Genomic DNA, 12818 nt, shown 5'->3' with positions numbered 1-12818 from the left:
CCACTAGGTCGTGAGCTAGACTTGTTTTGAATGCAAGAAACACTTCAGAAGTGGTTTGCCATTGCCTGCCTCTGTGTCCTGACCCTGGTATTTGTTGGAGGCTGCCCTTCCAAATACTAGCCAAAGCCAACCCTGCTTAGCTTCTGAGATCTGATGAGATAAGGCTAGTCTGGGCTATCCAGGCAAGTGAATCAATAAAATGTTTCCCTCCGAAAATCTGCTTTGATCACCATGATGAATTAAATCATCTTAGGATACAGAAGGTCTCAAAATGTTTGACTAATCCACCACATCACAATTTATTTATTCATTTATAATGAATCCCCTTCCCACTAAAAACACAGCAAAAGAGATGTGAGTATATAGAATTAAATAATTCAAACAAACCAGTGTTATTGACATCAGCACTAAAATAAAACAATTTAAAAGTACTAGAATAAAGAGTTTTTATCTATTTATTTAGTAGATTTATATTTCACTTTGCTCCTCAATGGGGACCCAAAGCAGCTAACAGTACACAGAGAGAAAATTCAACATACAACCAATAGAGGAGAGGCTTTCTATTGCCAAGCAAGTCTTCTCCCTCCACTAGCTGATATTCTGCCCAGCTCTAGGGTCAAAAGCCATTGGGGGCAGGCCATAAATATCTGCATGCAGAAAGAAGATATTACTCAGCTGTTGCTAACCAGCAGGATCTTCTCCAGTTCCTCCCCTGCATGAAGTTTTGCATCAAAATTTTAAATTATGCACATTAATAATGAGAGAGCCTGGTCAGTCTGTTGGGGAAGCTGGTTCAAATGTTGTGACAACCCCATACGGTGCCCTAGGTTACATTAGATTTTAGTTCATGAAGGCAAGGAATCAGGTGGCTCTGTCAAATCATAAAATGCAGGGACTTGATATATTTGTGTGGTTTGGCTGTTGCTTTTAATTAATGTGGCTGAAATGGTCTTCTCTACCCAATGGTACTTTAGCTTATTTAATATAAACAAAGTGATTGCTTATCTAGACGCTAACGCAACCAAGTCTAGTCTGTTGGGTCCTGTCTCTATTTTATGTGGTTACTCTATTCAACATCTAGTCAACAGCTATTGGTGACATCTCTTTCTTGCAAGTTCCATGTCTCTGTACACTCTTTTCATTCAAGCAAAAGCTATCATCAAAAGAAATATTCACTGAATATAAGTTGATATATGTTTCAGTTTGATTTTTATCATCTGGAAGCCTAGAATTGTGTTTATGTTCTTGAGGTGTTATGATCACCTCTGGGTCTGATAGGAGAGCAAAGGAGCTTCCTTTTGCCCTTTCATGCTGTTGTGAGAATTATGGCTTTGGGGAATCCATAAATCTCACAAGGGGAATTGTGTGGATGGTTTTACTAACTTAGACGATAAAGCTTTTCTGGGCTAGTCCACAGGGAAATTTATTTTGCTTTAGGTTAGCAATACCTCATAAACTTTCTAAGAATCTCAATGTGAGTCTCAAGGAGAATATAATATTATTGTTTTGCCTTAGCTGAAGCTTAGTATCTTTGTATCTTAGAAAATTTCGGAGAAAAGTCTCTTTTGGACTGACTTGTTTAGATTAGTAGCAGGCTGGTGTCTGTTCTCAGAGCCAAAGTGAAGCTTCTTGGGCTTCAAAAAAATAAGTAATGGCATTTCTGGCTCGAATCAGAGCCTGACTCTTTTTTTTTTTTTCCTTGTGAGAGAATAACATGCACTTCCCTTTGCCCTCCTACTGAGATTTAGCCAAAATGCTCCAGGGGAAGATATCTAGGGAATTGTAATGACTTGGAAGCTCCTTAAGGCAATCCAAAGGCTTTTACATTGTACATGAAAAACAATTCATGGTAATAATTCTTTTATAAACCCCCTTTTGAGAAAGTCTGGCTGGAAACTTCATAAGAAAAGTCAATGAGCTTCAAGGAACCTGTGTACACCTCTCGCTAGTAGGATCAATTTTCCCACAAGTCATGAGCCTAAAATTAGTAGTCAGTAGACAGAACAGAACCTGGGATAACAACTAGAAATCAGCAACAAATAGAGGTGTTGTCATAGAAGCTCAGGCAACAGTTCAGGGCAAGGGAAGTCTGAAGGTTAACATAACCTGATGGATTAATGGACGGATAGTTAGAGAACAACTAACTACATTTAAGGCCAAACCCAAACCCATTGCCAACTTGCAGTAGTAGTTCAAATTCACTTGACAAATAAGAGTCAATCAAAACTTCAGGCTTAGTTGAAAGCCAGGAATCCTGAGCTTCTGAAATTGCTGCAGAAGAGGCCACCATATAAATGAAAACTGTGGTCCACAAATCAATCTCTAGCACTCAATAAGTGCAGCTTCAAAGACAGTTACAGTGAGAAGTGCCCCACAAGTCTACATGCTAGCAAATGCCTATCAGGCAGTGTGTGCATGGGGAGGGGGGGCAAGGAGTCTGGGCTGACATGTTGAGTAAAACTCTGCACTCCACTCATGTGGGATTTCGGTCTAGGGTTGCCAAATCGACCTCTGCCGGCGGGGGACTTTGTGCTGGCTCCCGGCGCCGCATGCATGTCACAGGGAAGTGGCGTCATGACGCCGGGCACGCTGGGGCGGGACACAGCCATTTGAGGGGAAAACATAGAGTTTTCCCCTCAAATGGCTGTGCCCCGCCCCCAGCGTGCCCAGCGTTATGACGTCACTTCCCTGTGACGTGCACACGGGGGTGGGGTTTCCCCCGGGGCCCAATTCTGCAGGGGCGGAAATCGGGCCTCCAAAGCGGGGGGAAATCCGCCCCCCGGGGGGATTTTTCAGCCCTATTTCGGTCAGTGGGGGGTAGTCAACCCTATGTTAGGAATGGAGAGCAAGGTTTTGTCCTCACTACAAGACTATTCCAAGTGCCATTAACGTCTATGAGAGAAAGTAAAAAGTGCACTTGTGGATACCCACTGTGGTGAGGAAGAAGATTAGCCTGCCCCTCCACCACCACCTTCAACTGAAATTGCAGTTATTAGTCCTACTAGACTATGACACAATCAGACAGACAGATCCTTTAATAGAATTTCTTTTCCTACAAAAGAATTGGCTTTACAGTAATAGTATCCTTGACAATTCAAATTTTCCAAGTCAGGTGTGTGCTGTTTTTTAGTTCCAAAAAATCAAGGCTGTATTGAGTTAAAGACACCATCTGGAATTTTATAGTTTAAAAAATGATCCTATAGCTGCAAGACTCTAAATAAATGCTGCATGGGAATTCAGGAAAGTTTACTACAAAATGTATTCAGTTTCAGTGGAAAGAAGGTTTAGAGGTGAAATGAAACATAAGGATTATCTGTTTCAAAAAATGAACTACATGGTATAGACCAGATTTTGAAAATGAAGTTTTTGTAAAATAATTCCATGTTTATATAAGTACCCTATGGCATTTTGTAATAAAAGCTTTCCTGGTTATGATTCTACTAGAAAAATGTGCTTTCTTTTATAATTTTTTCATTAATATTTAATATACACAATCTATTATCATTGTGAAGAAACACAGGAAGTTGAGATTAATCCTGAATCATAACAACTGTTAACTGAGCAAAATACATTTTTGCCACTATGCAAAGCTTAAAGCTATGAACTGAAGTTTATTAAACTGTGCTCTGGAATATATTGTTTCACAAATCCTCTACAAATAAATTTTAAAGGAAGTCATAAAATGGAAACAAGTCCTACACTTCAACTGCAGCCCAAGTAATAAACTATTCAATAAACACTGAAAACTTCATTTCAGTTCTTAAGTGAAGCAGAAGCCTTCTCTTTTATCTACCCAGCCATATATCTCATGTACAATGAAACCTGGAATTCGTCCAGGCCTTTAATACTTAGAAGTATAATGTTCATAGTGTTAACTATTAATGAGCTATGCAATGCCACAGTATGCTATTATAACTTTTCCCTTTTGTTTTTCTTCATTTATATGATGTGTTTTCATAGTATAGTATACAATAGTTATTTTTGTTTTCAGGTTTTGTACCCCAACAGTCTGGCATACAAAGATGATTGGGGAACTGATGGCTTCAATACTGGTTGTTAAGTGTCTTCAGATACAGGTTTTAAGTGGGGACTGGAATAAGCTAATGTTTGACCTGTCCTTTTTTAAAAAGTTGTATTGGTTGTTAATAACATGGGAATCTCAGAAACTACATTCTGATGGAAGAGGTCTATGAGACTGCAACGGATTATCTGTGTTGCCAGTTTGTTTCTCTTTAACAGACATGGAGACACATTAAATATGGACAGTTCTATTGGGAATACTATAGAAGCTTTATTACTTCAAAGCGCTTGTTTTGGATCATGTCGTTAGTATTTCCCCCACACGCACCTCTTCCCATCCTCTGCTTGACCTTTTATGCTCTTTACCCTTCCCCCCCTTCTTCCTACTCTCTCCAACCCAACAGTTTTGCTTCTCAACCTCTACTTATTCTGTCATCTTGGGTCTTCCATTCCCTTACCTTCTTGACACTTTCCCCATCCCCATTTGCTTATTTACAAAGCTCTTGTTCCAAGGCCCACCTGAGGTCTTTCCCCCCCACTAAACTGATAGAAACTGCACATTGTAAAATTCCAACTACTGTTTCAGTCAGCATTAGTAGTTAAAACACAGAAATATTCAATTATTTAGCAACAGGTCAGACAAAGGCTAGTGGAGGGAAGTATCATGTCCAGGCACAGGCAACTAACAGATTTTTTTTTTACCCAGTTAAACATAACATGTTATGCTGAAGCATCACAAAAACAGAACTACGACAGCAAGAATCAGTCCAACTACCTATGAAATTCTGTCTTAACACAAATTTGCTTCAAATAGAAATCACTTACAACTAACTGACCAAGAATGCAGGCACTAGTTTAAGATTATTAAACATTCCTACATACAGTTATAAACATGAGATGAATACCTGGGAACAACAGAAAAAGTAAAATTCTTCAGATCCCTGTTTTTATTCATTAACTAAGATAGCATGAATTAAAAGTTATATTATTCATGCTCCAGCTATCAACTAAGGCATGCTCAAATGTTTACAGAATGAGAAGATGGCTTTGCATAAAACAAAGCATTCTGTTGCTGAGTAATATTTTTGTTTGTACTCTTAATGAACAATGTGATGCTGGAGTGCATCCTGCTGGCTTCTAGCGAAACTGCAGAATTCCACTTGGATAAGGTGTAGGATAAATAAGAATCCAAAACATATCCATCAATACCCTTAAAATCAGGTATAATAAATGCTGTAAAAATATCACAAATAGAATGGACCCTGAAGGTGACAAGGACCGAACCTCACCTGTTACCTTCGATGAATTTGGAAACTTCCATTGCAGCACTTGATCCTTGAAATCAGCTGTGAATTAATAGTAGCCCAAATCCCTTTTTAAAGCTTCAGGGCTTTGAGATTTGTATGCTTTGGAAATAACTTAATGTCATTAGGTGCTGAGCACACGATACAGAGAGGAGTACATCTGGGTGCATTAGTAGCTTTCGTAGATTGAAATACTTCTACAGTTGGTGAAGCACTCTTGGAAGCCAGCTTTGACAGGCAAGAGCCAAGATGCTAAGTGGTGCAAAAAATGAAAAAGTGCAATTCATTTGCACTTTCACTTTTCTAGCAGTAAGCAAAGCACAATACAAAATCCACAATACAAAATCCTTCCAAATTAGTGGTATCAGAAGCTATCTCATAGGCCAATTTACATTATCTTATTTTAACCCAGTCCTTGAGGGGGTTTGTTTGTTTTTACAATCAATACCTCACATCTCCATCACTGGCATCAAGGGTTAACATCATCAGACAAGAGTCAGGGCCTCAGGGTCCCAGAAAGGCCTTTGGCAGCCTGTGACCAGCCATCATGTAGCATTTCTGCTTGCTCCCCTGCCTGCTTGCATACTGATAGTGGCAGAAGGATTGCGCTGTAATCCCATTCATAACAGTGCTGTGTTTGTGACAATGTTACTAGTCACTGAGAGCTGCCAGTGCTACCACCCCAAGAAAGACAAATCAAGTCGCAACAATATCTAATATTCATAGATATTATCACTTTTTTGTTCATACAGATAGGTAAGTGAATGGGATTGCTAGAGGCTGCCAAGTCCATTTACTCACCTACCCCTTTATTTCTGGGCAGCACAGGAAACAGGTGCAGACCCTCCCCCCCTTCAAACATCGGGACTGGCAACTGCTACCCAAGGGAGACTAACCAAGAGGCCAGGCTGGTGAGCAGCAATACCTAGCTGCTGGGTAAATGAACAAGCAGCAATAGTGCCAAAAAAACCAGATGACAATGCTCACCAGTCTCTTCTCAAGGCAGAGGCAGCCCCTGGCAATTGGGGGGGGGGCACTCTTGCTGTTGCTGCCCAGAAGGAAAGGAAATGCAAGGAGCTGTCGCACTGCATGCCCCCTTAGGAGACTGGAGACAAGAGTCACTGCTGCCTGCCTCATGCAGAGAGAGTGAGAAGGAGGGAGGGAGGCCATGAGCCAATTGAGAGCATCTTGCTAATCCTCCCCCCTGCCGAGAAACCCAAGAAGCCAGCTCTGGTTTGCCATGAAGGGAAAGGTCATGGTGCCTATATCCATGGGAGTGTTGTGCCACTCTTCCCTCTGCCACAGAAAGGCAACAGAGAGAAAAGGAAACTTATTTTGCCTTCATATTTTCAATCTTCCCAATAAACTGTGAAGCCACATGGATTTGTAAGGCTTTGGTTCAACGCCAAGGGAATGGGCAAAAAACTTTATTAAAAGGAGTTTCATTAATTTGGTTATTCAGGCATCCCACTACTCTGGTATGCATCATATTTATTTACACTTCTCAAAAACATTTATAACCCACGTTTCCTTCTAAACATAAAGACATAAGGCAGTATGGGTCGGAATGTTCTGGATGTATTAATAAGAAAGTAAACTTACTAATATAGTACTCTTGAACACTGCTTGTGTAGCCATATATTACGGAGTAACCAAAAATCACAATCATGACAACATCCTTGCTATCCAGCTCCACAATGTGCGCTGAATGGCCTTCAACTGCATATTGCTGGCCATGAACAAGTACTGCTGGAATTCTGGTAGTCCAGGTCTGACTGGGTATGTTGAAAATCCATAATTCATCAGTGACATTCCCAGTATTTGTTTCAATTTTGCCTCCATACATGTAAATGTCATCCTGTTGTAAAGAGACAAACAAGAAGTGAGTAAATATTAAACAAAAAGGAGCAATTACCAGGTTAGTTATTGCTATACTGTGCTGAATGGAAACAGCAAGTAGCCTACTATGATTGTGCCTATTTTATATGACATTTCAGCATCTAAATCAGATCTTAAACACATACAAGCTGCAGACCAGAGTGTGCCTTTTGCCACTCACCATCAGATCCACTGATTTCTATTATCATTCTTCTCCTGTTTAAGGTCTCCTGACTTTATCCCTTACTTATTCGCCCACACTGCAACCAACAGATATTCAAAGTGGCCCTCAAAACATGATAAAGTGCATTAGGATATGCAGGGAAGGGAAAGAAAGGCATTTAAATCCCCCCTTCCCCTGAGTCTCTCAGCAGAAGCGGAGAGGCTCAAGGGAAGGGGGGCATGTCTGCCCGCCTCCCCTCCCCTTCTCCAGCTAGCCTGCTGTGGCAGGCTGGTTGGAGGAGTGGAGGGGAGGGCAGGGAGGCAATCATGTCTGGGTCCCCTGCCCAATGTTCTCCAGATGCCCTGCGGCTGTGGGGCACCTAGAGAACATCAGGCAGGGAATCCAGGTATTTAAATCCCCCCTTCCCCCGATTCTCTCCGCAGAGTAGAGAGGTTCAGTGGAAAGGGGGGGGGGCTCTGCAGGGCTTCCCTGGCCCGTCTGCCTGCACAGGCAGGCCAGAAATGGTGGGGGGCACCCTGGGCTCCTTTCTGCCGGAGCTCTGCTCTGCCGCGCTCCAGCAGGAAACGACCCCTGAGGATATGTTGCCTCTCAGGCCTTTCCTCAACAGCTGCATGTATTCTGAACCAGTAGTCCTTCACTTCTTGTCTTACAGCCACGTTGTCCATACCACTTGTCTTCTAAACAGCTGCTGTTCCTCATATGCTCTATTTATTTATTAAAGCATTTATATCCAGCCTATCCTTTTGGTTGCAGGTCACTTCCAATAATAGTTAAGACATTCTTACCGAAAACCAAAGATAAAATAACAAACCCCAAATCCCTCCCCCCCAAAAAAAAGATGTCTCCGATTTAAACCCCTCAAAAGCCAATTGGGCAGGCCTTGCAGTGCTTTGTGAAAATCTCCAGGAAGGAGGCACCCTCTCACCTCTTCAGAGAGCCTATTCCACAGAGCCAGAGACACAATGGGAAAAGCCCAGGTTCTGGTTGATGCCAGATGAGCCACCCTAAGTATTGGGATAACCAACAAATGACTGATTGTGACCATAGCTGGCACACAGATGGAAGAAGATGATCCTTCAAATCTGTAGGACCCAGGTCATGAAGGGGAGCCAGACTGAAATGGGTCAAGGGCAGATGTGTCATTCAGGAAACCCTTGAGCTGCTCTGCCACCACATGCTCTATCAACTTCCCTAGAAAAGGTAAATTGGAAACTTGCTTGTAATTGGCCACCTCATTCCTAGTCAATGAAGGCTGTTTGAGCAGAGATCTAATAATTGCCTCCTTCAGGTCCAGGGACAGCCCCTTTGATCAGGGAGGAGCTGATGATTTTCACCAATGGTTCTAACACCTTTTCCCAGTATGCAGTGTCCCTCAGGGGACAATCCTCTCCCCAATGCTATTTATCATCTATATGTGCCTTCTTGCCCAGTTAATCTAGGGGTTCGGGCAGGGATGCCATGAGCAGTGTTCCCTCTAAGCTGAGTTAGTGTGAGCTAGCTCACAGTTTTTTAGCCTCCGGCTCACACATTTTTGTCTTGGCTCAGGAAGGATGGCTCCAGAGCAAACTGATTTATGCAGGAGCCAAATTGCTAACTCCTGATTTTAATGCCAGTAGCTCACAAAGTAGAATTTTTGCTCACAAGACCCCACAGCTTAGAGGGAATATTGGCCATGAGTACGCTGATGATAGCTATATCTGTTGATGAACAGATGAACTCTGCCCAGGATATTTTGGCTAGGGCTTTAGAGGCTGTGGCTGGGTAGTTACAGCAAAGTCAACTGAAACTAAATCCATTGAAGATGGAGGTCCCGTATCTGGGCCGAGGCTGGATCAGGAATCCAACTTCCAACCCTTGGTGTGATGTCATTAATGCTGGTGTCAACGGTTAGGAGTTTAGGCGTGATCCTGAATGCCCCACTTTCAATGGAGGCCCAAGGTCACATCAGTTGCCAGATAGGTCTTTTATCCTCTTTGGCTGGTCAGGCAATTGGTTCCTTATCTCTACTCCTGTGACCTAACTACAGTGATCCATGCAATGGACATCTTCAGCCTGGACTATTGTAACTCACTCTATGTAGGGCTACCCTTGAATTTGACCCAGAAACTCCAGCTAGTGCAAAATGTGGCGGCCCACCTTCTGACTGGGACGTCTATGTGGGCACACATTCAGCCAGTGGTCCACCAATTGTACTGGCTTCTGGTTGAGTACTGGATCAAGGTCAAGGTGATGATGCTAATCTTTAAAGCCCAACATATCTGCAGGACACCTCTCCCATTATGTCCCCAGAAGAACTTTATGCTCATCTCAGTAACATCTTCTGGCAATCCCTGGGCCCAAAGACATCCACTTAGCCTTAGCCAGAGCCTTTTCAGCCAGCCAGATTGCCAAACTCTCCTCAGCCTCCTCAGCCTCCAGACCAACACACTCTAAGTCCTCAATCTCCACCGTAGGGAGCGCCCTGAAGGAGTAAGCCTCTCGTACAAATATCGCCACTCCTCCCCCCGCCCCCTAGTCCGTGATTGGTGCAGGACCAAAAACCCAGGTGGGGCAAGCTGGGAGAGAGCTACCGTCTCCCCTTCCCGCACCCAGGTCTCGGTCACGCAAGCCAGGTCAGCCCGTTGTTCCGTGATGAAGTCCCTAAGGACTACTGTTTTATTCTTAATAGACCTGGCATTGCACAGGATCAATGTCAGAGGGGGGTTACTCATCCTAGCCCCACTGCCGTCATCCTTTGGGATGAGTCGCAGGCTGGAAGGATGCCGAGCCCTTTTGTTTCTCAGCACCCTTCCCATACTGCACGACCTGGACCCACCGCTGTACTTTCCCCTCCCAAAGAGCACCGGAATCTGTTGAATTGGCATTGCTGCCTTGGCCAGGTCCACGCTACAGCTCCAGACCGCCAGTAGTAGTAGTCCTGAAGTAGTTCTCTCTTCAGCAGCATATGAAACCCTGCTCATGGGCTATGCTGCAGGTGGTGATGTGCCTAATGTTGGGCTTTTTTAGCTCTGCATCAAAATGCTCCTCTTTTGCTTGGCTTTGTTCATATAAAATTAGCCCACACCATGAAAGAATTGTTTCACATAAATGTGGTCTGCCTTCTTGGCAGTAAACATAATTCTGGCTTAGTTGGTAAAACAGGTGAATTTTCTTCTTGAAGAACAACTTATTTGGCCCAAAACAGAGGGAAACAATGCAAATAAGAGAATTTGCTCCATGGGAAGCATTTTATATAGATGCTATTCTTTTCTTGTATATGCTGTTTCAGAAAGGCCACATCAGCAAAATAAGGAGAAGCTATGATATTATAAAAGAATAATACAAATAATCTTATGGCATCTTAAAGTCTAACAGTATGAACAATGATTTATCAGGTACATGAACTGGGCAAAGCAGCTATTGGACAGCCATACACATATAGGACAGCAAATAGTTACAGAAAGATCCATTATACTTGAAACCAAAAGATAAATGGAAAAGTAACCTGATGGCAGAGATAAAATACATGATTCAATCAACTGACAAAAGAATCATCCAATCAGCTTGTCACAAGCAGACAAGCCTGTTTTTCAGAAGGAGGAGGAGGAGGAGGAAGAAGAGAAGGAGGAGGAGGAGGAGGAGATTGGATTTATACCCCGCCTTTCACTACCCAAAGGAGTCTCAGAGCAGCTTACAATCTCCTTCCCCTTCCCCTCCCCACAACAAACACCCTGTGTGAGGTAGGTGGGACTGAGAGAGCTCTTTTGAGAACTGTCCTTGAGAGAACAGCTCTGAAAGAACTTACAACAGACCCAAGATCACACCGGCTGCTGCATGTGGAGGAGTGGGGAATCAAACCCGGTTCTCCCAGATTAGAGTCCACACTTCTAACTGCTACACCAAACTGGCTTCTGTAGCCAGCATGAGAGTTGTTCCACCTTCAGAAGTACTAGGTCTTCATGCAGGTCAGTTGTTAGGAATAGTTCCTACCCAGCTTGTAAGGTGCAAAAAAGGTGAATGCTGAAAGTACAGTTTGAACCATTCTCCATATTGCTTGCTGGATGAAAGCTAGGTTACATCTTTCCTTGTTAAGACAACATGTAAATCACCTCTATGATGCACACCAATAGAAAATAAAAATACACTGAGGTTATTAAACACAAAACCTGTTGCCTTTAGCATAAACATGATGTTTACCTAGAGGAGATTTGGGGGGGGGAAGCAATTTTCTGAGGTTACAAAAAACCTCTCCAAATTCAGAAAAGGCTAATAACAGTCATCCCCAGAAATGGAATTTAAAATGTTTTCTTCTATTTTAACTGATCAGATAAGGGTGCATGTAGAAACAAAGCATTTGAAGCAAAGGAATTCAGTTGTTAGGATAGTGTCAGTTGATTTCCCAGTACATTATTGGGTGTCTGAATAAAAATAGAAAAGGGTCATTAAGGACATCCTGTTCTTGTGCTTTACACCTTTGATAGTAAGGAGAGGTTAGCAAGAGTTACGTTAACTGACTGGCAAGATAAAGCCTGTTCAATATCCTGACAAGCTTGTCTACATAGAAAGTTAATGGCTATGCCTGAAACAAAGGCATGCCACCGTACCGTCTTTGGAAGAATCAATTTGTTCTATTCCTATATCTTCATTTCATTCTTGTCAGATGTGGTTGAAACAAAGCATTCTACAAGTCTGATAGTGTTTCTATAGTCTCCTAAGCCATACAGTGAGACGATGGCTCTGATTATTTTCTGTGAATACCAAGCTTTATATGGAAACAGAACCCTGAAACATTGTCTCAAGTGCTTTGGATCATTAATTTCAAGAGTCTCATTTAAGTATGATTAGAATACACACATGCATCTAAATACACAAGAGCAGTGGTTAAAGTGGCCCCTCCTGCCAAAATATTTCCTTTTTATTACTCTTGCGGTAGTGCAGATGAGCCGCAAATATCATCTGCATCAGGGAAAAGGACAAGAGGACCAAGAGACAGATAAAAATTCATTGCCGCTGGAAGGCCTTGAAAATTATCAAGACAAATGTGGACAATCACAACCTGAACAAAGAACAAACGTAAAGAAAACAGTCGTGAGAGTCTGACCCACGAATCAGGCAGTCAACAAGACTTGCAAAGAAAATGCTTTCTGTATATTATTGTCAAAAAGCACTACAACACAATGAACAAATTCCTTCAAAGCATAAGAAAATCCTTGTGTAAAAATACATCAACGTCATATAACATTTCAAAATTGCATCTTCCTCAGGAAATATTAGAGTAGTACAAAAGCTCTCGCACTCATAAAGTGCTTTACAAAAAATCAGGAAAAACAAGAAGGGGGACCCGTGATACTCGCGGGGGGGGAGACGCTCCATGGGAGAAGCAGCCACAGGTGAACCTTCTCCCCTGTCCCCCCCCCCCCCCGCCCCCGGGGCCGGCCCCCGCCCCCCCCCGT

General features: G+C 42.7%; 1 protein-coding gene across 1 annotated transcript in view; it reads right to left on the bottom strand.

The window, feature by feature from the left end:
- The window catches only part of LOC107120373 (attractin-like protein 1), a 910146-nt gene that overhangs the window by 765151 nt on the left and 132177 nt on the right, over nucleotides 1-12818 (bottom strand). The window contains 1 exon segment of the mRNA XM_015423059.1: nucleotides 6927-7182. Coding sequence (XP_015278545.1) covers nucleotides 6927-7182 — 256 coding nt within the window.

The sequence above is a fragment of the Gekko japonicus genome, unplaced genomic scaffold (genome assembly GCF_001447785.1).
Source record: "Gekko japonicus isolate JY-2015 unplaced genomic scaffold, Gekko_japonicus_V1.1 scaffold288, whole genome shotgun sequence".
NCBI lineage: Eukaryota > Metazoa > Chordata > Lepidosauria > Squamata > Gekkonidae > Gekko > Gekko japonicus.
The sequence above is the reverse complement of the archived record's forward strand: the minus strand, read 5'-3'. Positions and strand labels throughout refer to the sequence as shown.